The sequence below is a fragment of the Physcomitrium patens genome, chromosome 26 (genome assembly GCF_059467195.1).
Source record: "Physcomitrium patens ecotype Gransden chromosome 26, ASM5946719v1, whole genome shotgun sequence".
In the NCBI taxonomy this organism is placed as follows: domain Eukaryota; kingdom Viridiplantae; phylum Streptophyta; class Bryopsida; order Funariales; family Funariaceae; genus Physcomitrium; species Physcomitrium patens.
Genome location: NC_143435.1, coordinates 3,059,924 through 3,081,493, shown reverse-complemented (window position 1 = coordinate 3,081,493; position 21,570 = coordinate 3,059,924). Strand labels below are relative to the sequence as shown.

Sequence of the window (21,570 nt, the reverse complement as noted above, 5' to 3'; positions counted from 1 at the left end):
TCTTAAATATTTAAATCCTTTTCTTTGAATAGAGATGCCTTTGACTTATTTTTTGATGTCTAAGCTTCAACTATTTAGTATGGCCAAGCAATATCATACTATCAAAGATAAGAATCAATACAAAAAGAACCTCCAAACGCTCTTTTGTAACTCAAGAAGAATAAAGATTCACTTCAAAAGTTATATACTATAAACACTAGAATGGCTATTATTAAAGACAATAAATGATAGACTCTTATAACAAAATTAAAAATAAAAAAGACATTGACAAAAATAAAGAAAAATTTATTCTTGCTTTTATATATATTATCTAATTAGGAGCTATATGACAACATTGTATAGGACCTCCGATACATGTTTTAACTTCAAAGCAAGTTTTTAATATGTGTACCACATAGTTAGCTTGTTCTATTAGCTACCAACATATGCAACACATGATTAACTTATTGACAAAGTTTTAATCTATTTTTTAACCACAAATACGTATAAAATCAAAGTCGCATCTATGAAACTTTTTCAAAGCTTTTCCATAAGATATTATCTAATTAAATTATTTTTACCTGCTTCTATCTAATCATATAGATAAATATAAAAATAAATATGTATGTTTGTGACATTTCCTTTTCTTTCTAGAGATGAGTTTCATAAGCAATAGTAATCACATATTGATGAAGTTCAAGATTTGACAAATTAGATTTGCCACATATTCTGATCTATATTTTTTTCAAAGATAATTAATAGGTCTTCTTAGCCATTGATAATGTTCTATTTTAATGCAAAAAGACTATCTTATTATTTGATTGTTGTTGAGGCCTTTCTAACTTTTTTCAAATAAAACATTTATAAGACCATCAAAAGTCATTTCTACATTCAATAAAATCACCAAACATTAGGAGTCTCTTCCAAGGTTGTGATATCAAATGTATTATATCTTATCATCTATTTAAAAAAATATATATATATATTTTTTGAAGATCTTTATGATGATTATGTTATCTTGAAGGTTGTGACAATTGCAATGTCTTCTCTAATAAGTCAACAAAGAATAGCTCTTGAGTTAAATTTTCCACTTGTTAATTCTACATCTCTTTAGTGCCACAAATACACAAAAACTATAACAAAGATAGAAGGTAGAATGTTATCGTTACTTGATGTTGTTTCTTTTATATTAATTTTAATGGATGTTGTCAATAAAAAGCATCAACTTTCTTTGTTGCATTTGTAAGATTTTTTTTTAGCTTCTAGGTACATTCATTAATATCATATCAATGCCAATGAATAAGATATTCCAACCTATTTCAATGCCACCTTGAATCTAAGACTTCTTCCACCTCAAATTCTTAATTATTATCTACTTCTATAAGAGGTAGCATTTTTTTTTATTTTATTTTTTTGAAATATTAATTGTCTTATAAGACTTAAGAAAAGATACATAAAATACAAGATATATCTTCATAGATTATTATAGATGTAATTGATAAGCAATACAATTGATTTATCTACAAATAAAAATTTGTCCAAGCCTACAATAATCTAACTTGTGACAAGAGTAACTAGTCTTGATATTGCAATGAAGTAATCATATCTTATCACCAATGTAAAATTGATATTGCTCTTTGATATAGCCATCCATGTTGGTCTTTTGTCATTTTTGAGTTTTTTTTAATTATGCCTTTATTATTCTATGTACTTCAAATAAAAAATTTGTCAAATCTTATGCCACAAGTTTATCAACTTTTGAAAAGTCAAAAGCGTCAAGTCATAGATGATAACCATAAATTAATAAAAAAAGATATTTTTTGCATAAAAAAATGTATCGTATTATTATAAGCAAAATTTTCTATTAAAAAAAAGTTGTTAGATTATCTTATTTATAATTGATGATATACCTTAAATATTACTCCAAAACTTAATTTATACATCTTTTTTTTTCATTAGTTTGAGGATGAAAAGTCAAAAAGAGCTTTATATCCACCTTTAAAATCTTCAAAAGATTTTTTCAAAATATTCAAACAAATTAAATCTCCCTATTTGATATAATATCCTTAGATAATCTACGATAGTAACAAATGTTGTTAAGAAAAAATTTAGTTGTTTCTTCACCTTTGATAGATTTTATATATGGTACAAAATGAGCCATTTTGATAAAATAATCTATTATTACAAATATAAAATCATACAAACTTAAAATTGGAAGATCTATGATAAAATCCATAGAAATAAAAGATCATAATTATTCTAAAATAAGTAATGGTTGAAGAAATTCAAAAGATTGATGACAAAGAGTTTATAACTTTGAACAAATATCACATGATTGTACAAAGTCTTTGATTGTGTTTTATATTTGACGCCTCTAAAAATCTCTAGATATTATTTTCAAAACCTTGTTGCATCCAAAATGTCCAACTATTAGAAAGTTGTGATAAGCTTGAAGAACACATAATTGTACTTTGCCTTTTAGAATATATAATTTTACTTCAAAATAGAGAAGATTATTCTTCAATACAAACTTAAAAGTACCATGAAACTTAGAAGAACTATTCTTAATATCATAAACAAGAAGATTAAAAGACATACTCAATTGAACTTACTTAAGAATAGTTAAATCAATTATTAATAGCTATTAATTAAATTCTAATCAAAAAATTCTTATTTTTTCTTAAATAATTGAAGCAATCAAGCCAAAATCTAATAATTAATTTATTTTTATAATAACAAATCATCCAACAATTTAATGCCATAATTTTTTTTAGTTATTTTTTTAGTATTATTTTTTATTATATATTGATTATTAATTTTTATATTATTTTAATAAAAAATTCATCTATTAATAAAAATTCATCCATAAATAAAAATTTATCCTTGAATAATATTTCATCCATATATTCTATTGTGACTCCTAAAAATTAATTTTAATTGGTGGATTAATTAAAAACATAGTTTTAAGTCATTTAATTATAAAAATATTAATATTAGAGAGTCTTTCTGACTTTCCAAGTATTTATTATAATTTAGAAGTATTTATAAGTTGCAAAAATCTTATTAGAAGGAAAGTTATAAAAATAGAATCTTAATAAGTCTTGGAGGTAATTATCTTAGTTAGTTTAGTATTTTTTTTATTGTTAAGTATTAAGAGTTAATTATTGAGACCAATGTCTTTATTGGCTCCCTATTTACATGCATTACTTATAAAATTCTATCAATGATTAGTTAGTGGTTCAAAGAAGCATGAAAAAGAACTTCATGTCTTTTTAACTAATTATATTAAAAATAGGATTTTTAGTGGATTTAAATTGATTTTATTACTATAAAATCATTAAGATAGAAAAAAACAGCCTTATATGGATATTAACATTATAAAATATTATAGGATTTTTCTGAATTTATTTAAAATTTATTTAGGATTTTTTATGAATTATTAGAGAAAATTTTGAGACCTTGGTAAAATTAATTTTTACCACCTTGAGAGCCATTATGAAGAAATGAAGCAAGATTTGAAGACGATACAAGATTGTAAGGCTAATGGAGTATTTTTGAACACCATGATGAAGTCAAAAATGCAAAAAAAGTAGTTTTACTAGTAGAAAATAGAAGGACCAGCAGCTAGTGTAGTTCTTGTAGGAAGAGAGGTGCATAATTCCCATATGGATTGTAGCACCTTGGGTATAGGTAGGAAGATAAGATTAAGACCTCAAGGCCTCTTTTAGACAACCAATATACACTACTTGTGAGCCTTGGTGAAGCTCAAACTCCTGATTTATTAACCAAACTATCCTTGAGGTAAAAATTACTCACTTAATTTTTCTATTATTTACATTCTATCTTTAATCTATCATAACTTATTCATATTAACTTGAAACTATATGATTTTTATGTCATTGGAAAGTTTAAAAAAATATCTATTTAAAAATATATTTTTTTATTTTTTTACTTTTACTTTTTTTGGATGAAAATCCAATAAACAGACTGTGACTTAGTTTTGGATGTTGTGATTACTTGATTTCATTTCTTTCACTTATATTGTGGTTGTTCCTCTTTTGTCTTTTTTCAATTGCTTACTTCACTTTACACCACCAATTATAAGTAACTCTTAATTGGAGTCATCTTATAATTGGAGTTGAGGAGTGAAATTTATACTCATATCTATCCATGCTCAAAAATTCATTTGTCATTAAAACTTAATCAAAAATAATTCATCCAATTTATCATTGATAAAATCTTAAATCATCTAAATCCTAATTAATTTCATCTAAATTTATTCTTTAATTGATGTTCACGATTAGAATCCTTACTAAGTTTGAAGAAGTTGTGCTAGTTCTTTTATTGTAAGTGGACTTCTACTACCATTTGCCATTATTCGACAACCCTACCTTGATTGCCAAGGTACTATACAATAAATGGCATTATTAAATCAAGATTTATGAGCATTGTATTCTTTTGCTTAGGTATTGTAGGCTCGTTAAGACTATTGGTCATAATAAAGATTTTTGGTTACTTGAAATTCTTTTTATTCATTTATACAATGACTAGTCAAGAAGCACCTTTTAAATAATGACACTATTTTTAAAATGAATCTACAATTATAAAAAGTTCTTTATTATGGATCTTGTAGTTAATGTCAATTGCTAAAAATTTCTTGGAATAAAAAGCTATTATATAGAATTTATTATATATTATTATTTGTAACAACATTGCATCCATAGCAAAATTTGATGCATATGTTTTCATAAAAAATGGCTTGAAAAAGTCAAAACAATATAAGTTTGGTACAAAAATAAATGTCATCTTCAAGGCTTTAAAACATTCTTTAGAATTTTTGTTCTACTCAAGTTTGTTTTTATATGTCAAACATGTAAGATGAGCCATAATTTGAAAACTAATCTAAATAAAGATTTAATAATAACTAAAAAATCTTTAAAAATATTACACATATTTTTTTATTTTTAAAATCTTCTAATCTATGATAGTTTAGACCTTCTTAAGATCCATCATAAGGCTATTGTTTGAAATGATGTATTCTAAAGGTCAATTTAAGTAATGTGAAATATATTCTTTTTCATCTTAATATATAATCTTGTATCTCTAAATTTTTGTGATATAAAATAAATATAAAATTCATAATATTCATATTTTTAGAATAGATTAAAATATTTTTTAAATGATAGATGATAAAATAATCAAGAAAAGTACAAAAAATATCATTTATTAGATATTAAAAAATAATTAATACTTTCATGAGTCTAAAAAGTATGTCATTATATTTGAAATATTTATACTTAGTTTGAAACGTAATTTTTTATTTATCTATTTTTTAATGTATATCAAATTATATATTTTTTATAGATATATTTATATATAGATCTTTTCTTGATTGAATTGATCAAGAAGTCTTCAAATTAAAGATAAAAGATATTGATTTTTAATGGTGATCTTGTTGAATCTTAAATTAATTAGGTTGAAAAGAAATTTTATCATCTTAAATATTAATATGCTATTATAATCTTTCATTGCTACATCTAAAAACAAATTATAGATAAAATATCTTAAAGATAATAAACAACAATCTATAACCTCTACATGTACATGTTTAATTTTCTTAATTAATGATATTTCTTATTTTTTGTGATAAAGTCTTTACAAATAAAACAAGCTAAGGCTCTTAAATCAAATAAAGCTAAGATTTTGTGATGTTTTTGGTTCTAAACATATATCTATTGTAAAATAAGGTGAAGGATTTGAAGAGAGAATAAGATCTTTATTAGGTTTTGTACATGATTCCAACCATACATTTTCTATTATAGCTGAAAAAACTTGTTTTTATATACATTGTCTTCTATTGCAACCTCCCTTTATGTTTTGTGATTTTCTTGCTTCTTTAAATAATATTGAACATTGTGCTTAGCTTTTCTACAATATAAGTACAAACCTTCTTGATAACATCTAATTTTTTTTATTTTGTAAAAGATTTAAAATGTATCATATCAATTTGCATTGATTTCGGCCTTAATGAATAAGTTTTTGAAAACTTAGGAGCCACCATCATTTATGACTTATTCCTCTCTAACTAAGTCTTTGTTCTTGTTGCCTTTCAAATAATTGATTATTCCATGCAATAGCTTAAATAATAAATTATTTCAAAGAATCTACCTTTGGCATTGTTAATAAAAAAATCTTTATTGTTATCTTTTAATCAATATCAAAATTGATTGATAAGGGCTTTTTCACTTTAATCCAAGTCACAAGCAAGGTTTTTAAATTCAATAGCATATACAGTGATTGATCGTGATTTATGTCTTAAAAATAAGAGCTTAGGTTTTAATATTCTTTGTTTATTTCTTTTTCCAAATGTGGCTATAAATACTTCTAAGAATGAATTTAAATCAAAAAAGAATTGTGAATTATTTTCTATCAAAGGTACAAATAAAGAAAGAGCATTTCCAATTAAAAGTACATCTATGAATCCAACTTGAGTAAATCCATCATGATATTAGAAAAGATGCAATTTTATATAGAACTTGATTTTTTGTAAAAATCCTTGAAATTTTGATCTTATTCCATGAAATCTTTCAAGTATATTAATCCTTATCTCTTTTATGCTTATAGAAGAAAAAATCTAGTTGTGAGGCTACTTTACTTGCTTCTCTTAATTGCACAAATTTTTGACATAGAATCTAGACTTCTTTCATGGGTGTAAAAATAGTACTTCTTTTGTTAGAATTGGTGATGCATGAAATTTCCACACTAATAGGGTTGACAAGCTTGTGAAGATCTACGATAGTTGAAAATCTATTTTTACTTTTGCTAAGTATAGAATCTATGATTTTTACTTCTATTTCAAGTAACTAAATAAATCCACAAGTCAAATTAGTGGAGGATAATTTAAAACCTCTAATATCAAAGAAAGGTGATCTACTCTCCTTAAGAAAAAAATTAATGTTAAAAGATTAAATTATTTGTTCAGAAGTGGATAGTCAGCAATCTTCAAAATACAACAATAAAAGTAGGATAATCCATTTACTTCTAAAATAAGATAAGAACAATGAATTATCACTCTTTTCTAATTTTCAAGGATATGAATCAAAGTAAGAAGAACCTCAAAATATTCTTATATAACTCAAGAAAAATAAATATTCATTCTAAAAGTAATATAATATTAAGGTTAGAATGTCTATTACCAAAGACAAGAAAAATATAGATTCTTGAAACTAGACTAAGAATAAGAAAAGTGTTGAGAAGAGCAAAGAAAGCTTCATTCTTGTCTCCATATGTATTGTCTAATTAAGAGCTATGTGGTGACATTTTATAGGATCTCTAACATTTATCAAAATTTATGAAACATATGTTTTAACTTGCAAGATAAGTTTTTAATATATGTGCCACATAAATAGCTTATTTTATAAGCTATTAATATGTGCAATATGTAGCTAATTTTTTGATTAAGTTTCTAACCTATCAATCAACTACAAACACATATAAAGTCAAAGTTGTATCTATGAAGCTTTTAGAAAGCTTTTCCATAAGATGTTATTCAATTATTCTATTTTTATCTATTTCTATCTTATCATATAAGTAATTATTGAAGTAAATATATATATGTCTATTTTACATGCCCCACCTAATATTTTGTCTCTTTTTATATCACCAAATTGTGTATTTAATAGATATGATAAAAATAAAATAAAAAATAAAAAAATAAGAAAAAACTCAAATGAATTAATTTTTTTAGATTTCAAGGAAAAGCCTTGGATAGTATTGAAGAAAAATGCCTTGGAATATACCATTTAGATATTGTCTAAAGCTTTAGTGATGATAGTTGCCTACTTCTTATTGATGTAATTGAAATGGTCAAAATAAAAGACAAGAATCAAAATCTTATAGATCCTTCTTAACTATCCATCATAGATGCAATGATATTTTTAACTTTCTTAGATATTATAGAAGTCTTTTATTAAAAAAAATATAATTTCTACAATCATTTTTTTGTCCAATTTCGGAAGTCCATTCTTTCCATCTTTAAATTTGTATATCTTGGCAATGAGGTATAAATCCCACTCTTTGAATATGCCTAAAATCATATTATTTATGCTAGAAGGAATCTCTTTTATAGTCAATTCTTCTATCATTAAATTGGTCAAAAAGTTGAGCTACATTTTGTAATTAATACTTGTAAAATCTTCTCTAAGCTTTGTTTTTGCCTTCTTATCTTTTAGATTCTTGAGCTTGATCTTTTTCAAAATAATCTTTTATTTTGACTTAAAATTTTCCATTTCTTACTTAATTAGATCTTTAATGTGCAAACCTTGACTAATTACTTTATTTTACTCTCTAATTTTTTTTTTAATTCATATGTATTATTTATCTTCAATCAATATATCAATATTTGGATATTTCTTAGATCAACATTATTTTTTGATTTTATAAGCTTTATTTTAAATTTCTTTTAAAATTTTGATCACTTTCTGTCTGTTGTTGATGTGATTCAAAGATAAAAGCTTTCAAATCCATTATTTTATTTCATTTTAGTCATATAAGCATACAATAATTTGTAGACTAATAGTCAATCTACTAAGAATTCTTTATTAAATATTATTATTAATTCTTCATTGTTCTCAGATGGTTTCTTTTTCAATATTATTTTCTCAATGAATTTATTATTAAGACCTTTATCAATTAAATGTGACTTTTCTTTAAAATTCTTGATAATTGTAGTGGCTTAACTGGAAGTTAATGGTCCCATTAAAGTTGTCGTTGTGTGTCACCGATTACTTCAAATTAATAGAAGTTCAATTTTAGATTCAAAACTCAACTTTTTTTTGTTTTTTGTATTAATCCTATTCTAAATTAATTCACCTTAAGATGTCTGCTCAATAGAAGCAATAGTATTTTTTTATATATAAATTTTATGAAAATTATATTTGAATAAATTCCAAAGCAATTCCAATCTTGACTCTTATAAAACTATTAGTTTATTAATAATATTTAATTTATATTAATAAAAAATTCTAATTTTTAACTTTATTTTTATTTAATTTTAATTTAATTAATTTGAATAAATTTAAAATTTATATTTATATATATATATATATATATATATATATATATATATATTGCATGCATATCTTAATAAACTTTTATTCTCAAAAAAATAAGTATACAATATAGTCATCTTTTTTATATCTTTATTCTACTACTTTGATTTTTATTAATTGATACTACTCAATATTGATTTATACTTTGCTACTTTGTATTAAGCCCTTTAATTAATTCTTTCAATACAATATGATTCTTTACAATATCTATTTCATATTTTCCTCAATTTAGATATAATAGATTATCTTGTTATTATGTTTATTTTAAAATATATAATAGAATGGATGGAATTCATAGTCTTCTTTTAAACTCCACTATTTTGCCATCCTAATCAAATCATGTTTAAGTCATTTGGCTTTAAATCAATTGACATTCTTTGATAAGATTGTTTATTATCTCTATATATTAATAATTACCCATTATAAGTTGATTCTTGTAGTGTTGTCATGTAGTAACATGACTATATGGTGAAAAATAAAAATAGGGATATTATTATAGAAGAGCCTAATAGGAAGATGTAGTAGAAAAATAAGGATAAATTATAGAAAGATAATAAAAGGTTTATTCTTAATGTTGTCTTTTAGAGAAGGAGCTTCTATTTCCTTTATAGAAGCATAAATGCCTTAAATCACAATAAATGACATAAGTAATTAATATAGACATGTTTAAAAAGGACTCGCCAGTAGGTTCAAGCAAAAGTTACATCAAATTATCAAATATTAGTACCTAGAGAGGACTAATTGTCAACATAGGTCAAAATCAGACCCCGATGCACAAAACTGCATACCTATGGCGATTCTAGGGTTATTTGGTAAATTAAAGAGCAAGATTTGAGAAAAAACTAGTAAAGAGATTTTTGAACATTGGTTTTATGTCAATTGAGTTAATATTTAGTTTTTGGAAGATTTTTAAAGTTAACATTGTTTTTGGTTGGATTAGATTTTGAAAAATAAAATCATATTTATAAAATTGAGGGTTTCTTGAATTTTGTGGTGTGTTTATATGTGGATTTTGGAAAGTGTGTTGATGTTCTAGTTATTAGTATATATGAAGATTTTGAGATCAATTGAATGGTTAGATCAAAGTGTGTGAAGGTTTTTGTAGGCTGAGGTCTCAAAAATTGGAATTTGAAGATCAGTAAGTGTTTTTAAGATCTTTAGCAATTTATTAATTGGATTGAAGTGAATTTTTTTTCTAAAGAATAAACTTGATTTTCTACAATTTAAGTGTATTTTAGAGGCAATTCAATGGTTTAAGAAGGAAATATTGATACTGGAAGTTCAACATTCAAATTGGAGTAGAAAGCTAGCCAACACCCAAGGAGAATTTAGGTTCAATCTTCTATTTGGTAAGTTCGATCTTCTTCAAATTTTGTATACTTATTGCCAACTTAGTCGTCAAAAATTGTGTAAAATCTTAAGTAAGATCAATGGTATAATTGATAGATATTGAGGTTCTAAATTACCTGAGAATTAGATTAAATTTATTAAGATTTGGTTTAGGATTTAGAAATTGGTTAACATCTAAGATTTTTTTAGGATTTAATTAGGATTTTATTTAGGATTTAAATAAGGACTATTAAGATTTTAACTAAAATTAAAGTAAGATTTGGTTAGAATTTATTTAAGATATATTTTGGATTTTATTTTAATACTTGCTTTGAATTTCTTTAGGATTACTTCATGATTCTTTTGTAATTTCTTTGAGGTTTCTTTGAGTTGACTAAAGCTTGATTTTCATTGTTAAGATTTAATTGGAGTTATTTAAGAATTTATTAAAATTATAATCTTATTGTTACAATACTCCTTCTACCTTCCATAGCCAAGTGTTGAGTGCTTAAGCAAGGCTTTATATAATACGATAGCATCTCTATCTCAAAACTTGGATCAATATTATTCTTGATATTGGTTTCGTGTGCAACTATGGCCCAAAGTGTGTCCACTTTTTAATTTATTTTTTTTGCAATTCTTAATACTTTTATAAGATTTTTATTTATATCTTTATTTATTTCTTCTATTTAATGTAGTTATTTTTCTTTCTTTTTTTTTAACTTTTTTTTCTTACTTAACCACATTTGATAAAAAAAATTAGATACCTTTAGTTCTAATTAAGCTCTCTTCTATTCTTATCTTATTTAGATTCTTACACTAATTCTATTACAATTTATGTTATTCTCTTTAGAACTAGCCATCTATTAATTTTTAAAAATATTTTTTTTAATAAATAATTCTATTTAATTTTTTATTATTTTTTAAAATTATATATAATTTTAATCCATCTTTAATAAAAAATAATTAAAATGTTAATATAAATAAGTTGTATTTGTAGTGGCAAATGTTGTAGTGGCATGTAGTCAATGATAGGTTGTTGTAACATTAGCAACACTTTATATTTACATATATATCTATATGTACAAATTTAAATAATATTTTTTTAAAAGCTTATTTTTTATTATTATTAAATTTTAATATTTTTATTTTTAAAAAAATCTTCAATACAATAATGAATGTAGCATATTTAAAAGAAACATTGATATATACTATAAATATTCAACTTATATTTATAATTTCAAGATTTTATAAGATTTAAGAAGTATAAAAATTTATTTATTAAGATTTAAATGATTTTTATAAGTAGGTTTATAAAAAAAATCAAAAAGAGATGAAAATTATATTAATATATTGCTTGTTTAAGCTTCAATTATTAAATTTTTTAAAACAAACTAAATAATGAAAGGTTGTTTTAAAGCTTTTAAGAAAAAGCAAAGAATTGAGTGGTTTACCTTACAAAATAATTGAAGCAAAAAGATTAATTTCTATATTTTTTTGTGATAAAAATTTTAAAACTTAATATATAAAAATTTTAGTTATATGCTAATATTGTAGATTATCACAAACCACCATATAAGTGGAAAAAACCAAGAATGAATTTTAAAGGTGTCATTTTTAAAAAGAAGATTTGAATGAAGCATGGCAATAGATCATCGATTTAGAAATTCGCTTCTTGTCTATTAAAAAATACAAATATAAATACAAATATAAATACAAATACAAAAGCAATAAAAGGATCCACCATAATACCATACTCTATTGCAAGTTAAAGTAGATAAATTTTTTTTGGTAACAACAAAGAAATTTTTTTCATTTTAATTAGTATATTCTTGTTACAAATTTAAATATAGAGATTAGAAATGTTATCAAATGTGTAAAAATTAAACTTATTCATCTCACTTCACTTCGATTTTTTGGACCAAAGACATAGATCTTTTGGACAACCAAATTTTTTAATAATTTAATCTTTAAAAAACCTTTTTTATTTTTATTTGCAGTAATAAATATTGGGTACACTACCCTTTGAATTTACATCTATCAATATAGCTTATCCCACGTGATATTATTACACACATTCCTAGAAAACCAAAGATGTTGAGAAACTCCCAGTGTTTTAAAGGTATAAAAATAGAGATAAAATTATAAAGAAATAATTTGCATGCTGTCCAACCATCAACCACAGAACTACATACAAATATTGATAAGATGTCGAAACCATAGCAAAGGTTGCCTGAAGCAAAAATTCAGGATTCCATCTTTTAAAGTGTTCAGGCCCAAGTTCCGCTACAGTGCGAGTGGGAGGCGTGAATGCCACCTAGGCGCATCCCTGAATGCCACTTGGACGAGCGCACGGCGTCAGGATCCAGCCCTAATACCGCGTGTCGTAGCCCATGGCCGTCTAGGTGGGCTCGCAGAAAGTAAGGCATGGCAGCGCCCCGCCTCCTTCACCGGCGCCACCCTTGCTTCAAGGATTTCTCACGTCCTTGTAGGTTGTGCACCTCCACCTTTTTCCGTACTTGTGTCGTTGTCGTTGCCATTCCTCACTCCGACAGCTCCACGGCACAGTCTTTGCGACGTTAGAACGAATTCTGCTAGAGATTTGCTGTGTTTTTTTAGGAGCGTTCGTGTGTTTTGAGGTGGGTGAGTGGATTTTGTCGGAGGCGCTGAGAGTAGGGTTTGAGCTCGAGTTTCGAGATGGGTTGGCTGTCCGTGGCAGTGCTGCGCGGTTATGCCTTGGCAGGACCCGTCATGATGCTGTTGTACCCCTTGTACGCTTCGATTATAGCGATTGAGAGCGCAGACAAGGAAGATGACCAGCAATGGCTGACTTACTGGGTGTTGTACTCTGTGGTGTCTCTTTTGGAGATGGCTGCTGGGCCTGTGATCGCCTGGATCCCGTTTTACTCGACGACAAAGCTGGTGATCGCGTCGTGGCTTGTGTTGCCGCAGTTCCGAGGCGGAATCATATTGTATGAGAAGTTTGTGAGCCCTTACTTGAACGCTGCCACTGGCCAGACGGACCAGAAGCTTACCCACTCGCAGCGGAAGGTGTTGGGTTCCATCAGCCCTGATGCACAGGCCTCGGTCGCTGCTTACATAAAGGAGAACGGACCAGGTTCTTTTGACGAGTTGATGCGAAGGGAAACCGCGAATATGCATGATGAGAAAGTAGCGGAGGAGAAGAAGCACGATGGTTATAGTTCTTCGGATCCTGAGTAGAAATTGGTTAGGAGGGAAAAGAGATATTTCTATTTCGCTGGTCGATTTATATGTTTAGGCAGGGCTGTTTATTTGAAGTTCGATGACATTGTGGCCGTGTTAGTTAGGCCCGTGCAATTTGAAAGCTCATGCACATGACCTTGACTGAAAAACGTTGTTTATACACTCTCTTTGACACTTGTAATATCAATTGCGTACTAGCATTTTACCACGACAATGGCGTTTTGTTGCTGCTGCTGTATTTTATTTTATTTGTTTTGTTGCTGTTGTTGTTTGACGTGTGTTTCTTTCTTCTTTCTCAGTTAAATATTAATTGTACACGAATGCAGTGTTCCTCGTTGTGACTCTAAAACTAGTATCAATGTCAAGTCCATTCGTTTCGTAAATTTAGCTGCCGTTCGTCTCAACAATCTCACATCAGTTAAAAAACGGAAACCAAAGTCTCATACTGCTCAAGACTTTCCTTCTGCGCGGTCGTCTGCATTTCAATGCATTATTTTGCTTCCTCTGCTGACTTGACAGATGTACTTTGTCCTTAGTTGTACTTGTGGAAACTTGACAACAAGTGTCAGGAAATGTTTCGGAGACGCTGCTGCCACACTTGAGCCCGTAGCTGATCACGCCCTTCTGTTCTCGTACGCTGGTTTCATCTACACTATCGCACCTAAGAAACTGTGCTTCCTTAGCAATCGTGCATGATTATTTGGGTTTTCAGGATTGCGGGCTTCATCGACCTTTCAGAGATAGCTTTCCCATCCATATCGATCTTCATCTATTAATTTTCACCTTGTAGGAATTCTCCATCATGCGAAATACGTAAGGATGTTATTGGGAATCGTGGCTAGGATCCAGTTCCATTTGTGTGGTTCAAGGACGTGAGACATGTCGAAATGCTATGTTAACATGCAGCATCAAAGTGGTGCTAAATACAACGAGCAGCCAAATGCAGAGTCATATTGTGAGCACAGACAATATTATCATTGGCTACGACGCCATCGGCTCATCCTCTCAATCGACAAACCAGAGCAGCAGATACAAACAGCACAGTAAATGCCTCTCTTCCATCACCCGCTCGAAGTTTTACACCACACGATAGATTCTAACATGAAACCTTGAAAGCAGCCAGACACTACCCACAATCGCAGTCAAGGCACACACATTTCTCTCACGGTGAAAGCCTCGATGCTCACGAACCCAACACACAAACTCTGTTTCAAAATCCAAACCAGGCTCTCTTGAACCAAAAGTAACACCCCACTGCACAAATTTCAGTGAAACTACTCAAAAAGTGCAGCTGCAACTACACTGAAACTCCCGGGCCAGGTGAGGAGTCAAAAAGGGTTTCGGGACGCCCTCATTCGCAGCCCAGTCTGGGCGCCGTCCAAGCTATGTGGTTTCCAAGACGACCCAAGATTCTACGAAGCGATTCGTGGAAAACCCACCTGAAATCGCAGTGCATTGTGTGGAGATATCGCCTCTTGGATGATGGGCTCGCCCCTCCGCGGGAAGTGGGATTCTCGATCCCTTCGCCAGGACCTAATTCTCTCTCGCAGATCCCTAACGTCCACTTGTAAGCCACTCTCCCGCCACGCCCGTTCCTCTAGAACCTTCTTTTCGATTCGCGGTCTGCCGGACGATCCCGGTGGCCAACGAATCCCACCCGACCCAACCCGACCCGACCCGCTCTGCTCCCATGCAAAGGGAGTCCAACATTACGTCTGGGCTTAACACGAGGACTACCATACTTTCCCATAAAACTAATTTGGGCCAATAGGAAGACATTGATTGAGTGAGCAGTTGATAAGAATTAGTTTCATTAAAGAATCTGTAATGACCGTTGCTAATTTTGAAGTTGGGACAAGAAATGAGATAGACTTGCTTGGCTTAGTTTGCCTCTCTTCAATACAAAATCTATAAATGGTGCTTGATCTTTCCCTTCTTTGTTAGTAAGTTATATCTTTGGTGGAATTTGGAGTGGTTTTGTGTTATTGTTTTCTCATTTCTCAATAGAATTTCCACCCACCGTTTATCCTTATTTCAAGTCCCTTAATGTTAAAGTGAAAGAAGCTTTTAGAATATTTTTGCAAAGTTTAAATATTATATTCTTCCATTTTAAAAGAAAGCTAAAATAAATACTTTTAAAATATTTTTAATTGTATTTCCTTATTAATTTAGTTACTTATTTTCTTAATATAATCTATAAAGGAGTTTGTAGGTAATTACTACAAACATAAATTCTTGCTTTGGATGAAAATTGAGGAGAGTTTGATAAATACTAAAATAATTTTCAATCTCTAAAATTTGACAAAGAAGTCAATACTACTACATAGCAAAACACAGTTCAATATTGTAATTTTTCAAAGATATAAACTATTTTAAAAATTAGACTGATCTGTATTTACAGTTAATTTTTTTTTTGGAATTTTAGAGTTAGTTTTTATAATTTAAACGTAACTGATAGAATTCAATATTATAAAAAAAATTATACTTTTAAAAAAAATTATAATTGAAAACTATAATTTTTCAATTCTCTATAAAAATAGAAAAAAAAATACAGAGAATTTAAAAATTATAACTAAAATTAATACTTTATAGTCTAAAATTTTATTTTGAATAAAATTTCCTCAATAAAATCAATTTATTTCAAATAATTTTGTATAGTAAACCATCCAAGTAAAGTAATTGTAATGCAAAAAATTTCATATCCAATTATTAGCACTTAAAACAACAAAATCTCAATTTATCACACTACATACTCTTAAAATATACTATATATTTTTAATAACTTATCTACTTGCTTTCTCAAAGAAAACAACACACAATGTAATAAACTAAAACCTTTTTTTTTTTTTTTTTTTTTTTTTCCAGTTGCGCCAACTCTTTGTGCATAATCTAAAACTAATGGTGTCAACACTTCATTTCATGTAAATGAAAAAACCAGTATTCTATTGTAGCCGTCGCTTTATGCAGAACTAAAGCCATTTTGGGGGATTTTCCAACACTTCATGCAGAGCTCAATAAAAAGGGGTGACACGTGGAGTAGAGGATCTGAATCCTACATGTATCGAGCAAGTGCGAATTTCGACACCATCTTGTGGTCCCTATGAAGTCCATCTTGTGGTAGTGGAGACATTGGGAGGGAGGGACCAGCGCTGGCGCTGTGTGGAAGCTCCACCTCCCCTCGCACCGCCGTTGTCTTCTCCATTGCCTCTGCCAATGCAAACCCACTGCGAAATTTAACCTGTGTGTGTTATATAGCGTTCAATTTTTACTGAGTTTTTCTTATTTTCCTGTTTTTGTGTTTTGTTTTTATTTTTATGTGGGTCGGAGGGATCGTGAGTGAGTGAGTGAGCTTGTGTGGTTTGGTTTCCGGAGGTTGTTTGTTTGTTTGTTTGTTTCGTTTCAGAGGGTGTAGTTTTTGTGGGTGAAGAGGAGTTAGGGTTTGTTAGAGAGAGAGAGAGAGAGAGAGAGAGAGATTTTTGTCGCGGTTTGTTTTTTGAGGTTTGGCTTTGGGAGTTTACACAGCATGGGGTGGTTTTGGACGCTCGTGGCGAGGTCGAATGCTGTGGCAGGGCCAATTGTGATGCTGTTGTATCCGTTGTATGCGTCGGTGATGGCTATCGAGAGCCCGTTCAAGGAGGATGACCAGCAATGGCTCACGTATTGGGTGCTCTACTCGTTTGTGTCTCTGTTGGAAATGGCCGCTGCGCCCGTGTTTGCGTGGATCCCTTTGTATTCTACCATCAAGCTGGCTATCGCTGCATGGCTGGTGTTGCCTCAGTTCCGCGGTGGTGTTATCTTGTATGAGAAGTTTGTGAAGCCTCACTTCTATGCTGCGCTTGGGGGTTCAGCCGACAGTTCAAGCCTCTCCAGCGGGCAACGGAAGTGGCTTGGTAGCATCAAACCGGAAACGCGCACTGCAATTGCCAAGTATGTCCAAGTGAAAGGGCCTGAGGCTTTCGAGAAGCTTGTGAACTCGGAGCTTGTCAAGTCTATATCGCAAAAACCACGGGTTGAAGAGAACCCACACACCGAGTAAAAATGGTACTGCCGTGGGTAGCGTCACTTTCTGTAAGACACGGTGCTTGCAAAGTTTGTAAACTGTGATAGCCATTGTTGCCATGCTTTGTAGATACGGATGGGTCTTAATGGAAACCTACTACTATCAAGATCGCTCTGGTGTTGTGTTATCTTATTAGATTTCCTGCTTGTCGAACCCTCCAGCGCCAGTGCAACTTACGTTTGACTGCAGTGCTGAGGTTTTGGTATAAATTATTGTAATAAAGCTTGGATGTTGTACATAGTTACACGTGCAGTTATTGGGCCGAAGTTTACTTGTTGTGAATAGCAACTACGAGTGAGATTAGTTTTTCTTATCTAATTACTTGAAGCCATCTAGACTGCTCTTATTTCGGGAATCTGGTCTCATGTGTCTTTATTTAAAAATTCACTTGCGGCAGCGAGTGGGAGACTTAGATTATGGCTGCTCAATCCGTGAATTATCGCCTGCTTACGTAGTGCCTCCTTTTTCCGACCCTCATTGGCCCAAAAGACATTGTAGATTAAGTCTCTATTCGTTTCCATTAGCGGCACTTCTCCGTCTGTCTTATAACTTGTTATGCCTGTATTTTAGGATGGTTGTTCATGTGATGACGTCCTGTGTTGGTGCCCATCAGGTTGGGTAGCAATTCGAATTGCATAATTAAGTCCTCTATGTGTGACCGAGTTATGCAGGCTCAATAAATGGCAGCATTTTGTACCAGCACTTCACTGTCCTTGCAATACCAGCGCTTAAGTTGGTATAGAAGTGTGCATGCAAAAGTATTCTGAAAGCGACAACCACAAGAGAGGTGCAGAATATTTTTTTGAAAAGTTGATGCATAATGTCAGCTAGAAGAATAGTTGGAAGGGGCCTGTGTCTCCCAAACTTCCTATGAAATGTACAAAATACACTCGCTGTCCCGTACATCAGAAGTATATGTATGCACTGAACTTTAAGCCTTTAAGAGTTATAGAGGGAATGAAATATACAAGTAATCACTATCCCCCAAATGCCTCCTACAAGAACTTCAATTTTGGTATGCCCGATTGATTCTTTCAAAGGTAAAAGTCGCCATCCATCTTGATTTCCGAGCTCTTGGATGTCTACTTCGCCCACCCTCATTGATGGCAACTGCCCAGCTAATTCGAAGAATCGTGAAGACCTTGTGTAAGCTCCATTATTCATATCCGCAGCTGCCCCAACGGGCGACTTGCTCGCATTGGGTGAACCAGCTTCCAGAGTTGCTAAAGAGGACTGCGTTTGCGTGGCTGATGAAGAGGGAGTATAAGTATTATCCATGAAAGCAAGTTCGGCTTCAATGGGGTCCCGAGCGAGTGCAGCACCGATTGCCGCAGATGAAGGGGTGGCAGCCGAGAGAGATTCTTCCTCTTGAGATTGAGGAAGAGGCACGTATGATACCACCATGGTATTTATGACTTTGGCCTGCTTCCCAACGGCATTTCTTACGCCCTGAGACAAGTCATAGAGTGCTGTTTAGCATGATATAAATGGATTAATATGACCGACTAGAAGAATAGCGTCATAAAAGCAAAAGAAAAACGAAAACGGGGATCGCTCTAGATTTTTATGATCTCAATCAAGCGGCATTGCAGGAACATTAATACCGTGTTTCTATTACTGAGTATGAGTACGTGATTGTATTCGTTGGAATGAGATACTGCTAAGAAACAAGCACATTTATGCACAAAGATTTCCAACAGGGTTGTGTCGTCGGTAGTGCACCTGGGCATCATACATCACGATGCCTGCTATGATAACAGATAATCCAAATACTCCATCAGATAATCCTCTGCATGCAAAGAAACACCACTATTAATCCCGCTAGTGCAGGGGAGCACAAACAAGCACATCAGTCCAGTCACAAGAGCAGATTTGTAGAACCCACAAGAGATTTTACTAATAGAGCCATAATTCAGCCAGTCTTTTTCCAGGGCTCAACGGGACTAGATCTTCAGTCCAGCAACGCAAGAGACCGGTTTGCAGTTGTGATTCTCACCTTTCAAAAGCTAGAGCTGTTGCAGCTGCTGTGACAGACTGTTGCACAATTTCAGGGTTGCACTTTTTAGTTTTCTACACCCATTTTTCAACCCTTCTTTCTTTCCAAAAATTAAATTAGAAAATCCAACTACCATGCCTCCACATGTCCTAAGGAACGGACCGTCAGGTGGCCAGCACCTGACACATACCATCACACTGAAAAACAAAAAAATATCAGATCGAATCAGTAAGTCATCTTAATGGAGGAACAGTGTAGGTAGAGATGCTTACAGCGGCATGAGAGGAGGGCATGCCACCAGACTTGATGACCAACTTCCAGTTGAAGCCTTTACCAGCCAAAGCTGCTGCAAAAGGTTTCGCGAGTTGGCCAAGCGTACTTGCTGTAGCTGCCGAAATCAATACCTAGTCACAAATTCACGGTGCCTTTTCTCAATAAACAAAAATTCGGGCCTGATTCTAAGGGAGAAACACAGATTAGACTGTTTCGTTTGTTTATATATATGACACGAAATCCGTAGAAGAGGTTGCATAATAATTAAAACATAATGCGCGTTAATCTACGCTTAGAAAAATGCTCAAACATGGCATAAATTAGTGCAGAACTTCAAAGTATCAAAGAGTTGATGAGACATCTTTAATTTAGAACACAACCTCCGATCGTAATTTCCTAATTTCTCACTTATTCATTCAAGGTTTAGAGATAGATAAATCACTGGAATTATTACCTGATTCGATGCCAGTTCTTCAAGTCCAGCTCTGAATTGCATTCGCAGATCCCCTCTTCTTCTTTGCTTTATTTGCAACCTCGCATTCGCAACATTTACTTCACCCAACCACTCTCTCCCTCCTAGTTTCAATTTCCCTACACGATGGATCCCCTGACCAGCGACATCATGTTCACCACGCCTGCCGACGTTGCGATGTGCACAAGCTCCAGGCGCAGCTGGGTGTTTCAGTAATCGTGCAGCCATCACAAAAGCCCCGGTCGCAACTCCCTATGAGAAAAATAACAAATAAAAAATAAAAATAAAATGCTCCAGCTCAGGAACCTGTAAATCCACGAAAATTTCCTGAAGCAATCCTCAACTTCGGAACAAAGCCCTATATCACGACCCCCACAGCCGATTCAACTCCGCGAATTCTGCCGCAATAAGGCATCGCCAATCATTCGCCATCTACTGTCCCACACGAACTCCCCTAAACCCCATGTGGAATGTAGCGCTCCAACCCTCTTCCTCCTCCACCCTCCGAACCCACAAATCGAAACCCACCAAGGACCCGCGATTAGGACTCGAGCATCCAGACTAGCTAGGCCAGGACGAAACGACAGGCCCTCATATTTTTCGAAATTGTCCACCCAACGATGGTTCTCAAATTGGGTGAGAAGATAAATGCTTTCGGGGTTAAGGAAAACCAACGGCAGGCTCAGATGGAGGGTCAAAATCCAGTTAACGACAGGAATAGGACGCGAGGTGGGGAAGTCCGCGCTGCGGAAACTGCAGAGCGTTGCTTAATATGGGTTCCGTAGGCGACGATGCCGATGGAAATTTGTGATGTGGGTTTGTCGTCAGGGTGTGGAAATGATCGGCGCAGAAAGGGCCATGCATGCATTGTTACCTGTAGGGTTCGATGCACCGATTGAAGGCCGCGAGGCAACTCTGCCTTCCGCTTTCGCAAGCCGGAGACGCAACGCTGCCGCTCCACGCCGACCAATTCTCTCCACGGTCAGCTGTGACCGCTCCCTAAAATCCCACGGTCTTGGAACCCCGCGGTCACAGGTCGTCTGGTGTCGTGCGTTTGAGGAGTGAGATTCCTCGAACATCCCACGAAAATGGTGGGATAATCTGTTTTTATATAGAAATAATGTGT

At 31.9% G+C, this 21,570-nt stretch overlaps 3 protein-coding genes across 3 annotated transcripts; 2 read left to right on the top strand and 1 right to left on the bottom strand.

Annotated features, from left to right (window-relative positions):
• Window positions 1-12,851: 12,851 nt before the first annotated feature.
• Window positions 12,852-13,857, top strand: LOC112277669 (HVA22-like protein e). The gene has a single exon (XM_024510259.2). The coding sequence runs from the start codon at window positions 13,116-13,118 to the stop codon at window positions 13,638-13,640; it is 525 nt and encodes a 174-aa protein (XP_024366027.1). The 5' UTR covers window positions 12,852-13,115; the 3' UTR covers window positions 13,641-13,857.
• A 2,846-nt stretch (window positions 13,858-16,703) lies between these two features.
• Window positions 16,704-17,943, top strand: LOC112277971 (HVA22-like protein e). The gene has a single exon (XM_024510904.3). It carries the CDS (start codon window positions 17,167-17,169, stop codon window positions 17,677-17,679), a length of 513 nt encoding a protein of 170 aa, XP_024366672.1. The 5' UTR covers window positions 16,704-17,166; the 3' UTR covers window positions 17,680-17,943.
• A 548-nt stretch (window positions 17,944-18,491) lies between these two features.
• Window positions 18,492-21,239, bottom strand: LOC112277970 (uncharacterized). Its single transcript, XM_024510903.3, has 5 exons — window positions 20,427-21,239; window positions 19,972-20,103; window positions 19,700-19,737; window positions 19,426-19,492; window positions 18,492-19,152 (listed from the first exon to the last, which is right to left on the bottom strand). Exons 1-5 carry the CDS (start codon window positions 20,670-20,672, stop codon window positions 18,643-18,645), a joined length of 993 nt encoding a protein of 330 aa, XP_024366671.1. The 5' UTR covers window positions 20,673-21,239; the 3' UTR covers window positions 18,492-18,642.
• Between the last annotated feature and the right edge of the window lie 331 nt (window positions 21,240-21,570).

Coding starts and splice junctions, on each gene's coding strand:
- LOC112277669 (XM_024510259.2), top strand. CDS start 13,116: ATGGGTTGGCTGTCCGTGGCAGTGCTGCGCGGTTATGCCTTGGCAGGA.
- LOC112277971 (XM_024510904.3), top strand. CDS start 17,167: ATGGGGTGGTTTTGGACGCTCGTGGCGAGGTCGAATGCTGTGGCAGGG.
- LOC112277970 (XM_024510903.3), bottom strand. CDS start 20,672: ATGGCTGCACGATTACTGAAACACCCAGCTGCGCCTGGAGCTTGTGCA. Junction 19,738..19,971: donor TGCCCTCCTCTCATGCCGCT/GTAAGCATCTCT, acceptor ATTGTGCAACAG/TCTGTCACAGCAGCTGCAAC. Junction 19,153..19,425: donor TCGTGATGTATGATGCCCAG/GTGCACTACCGA, acceptor GACTTGTCTCAG/GGCGTAAGAAATGCCGTTGG.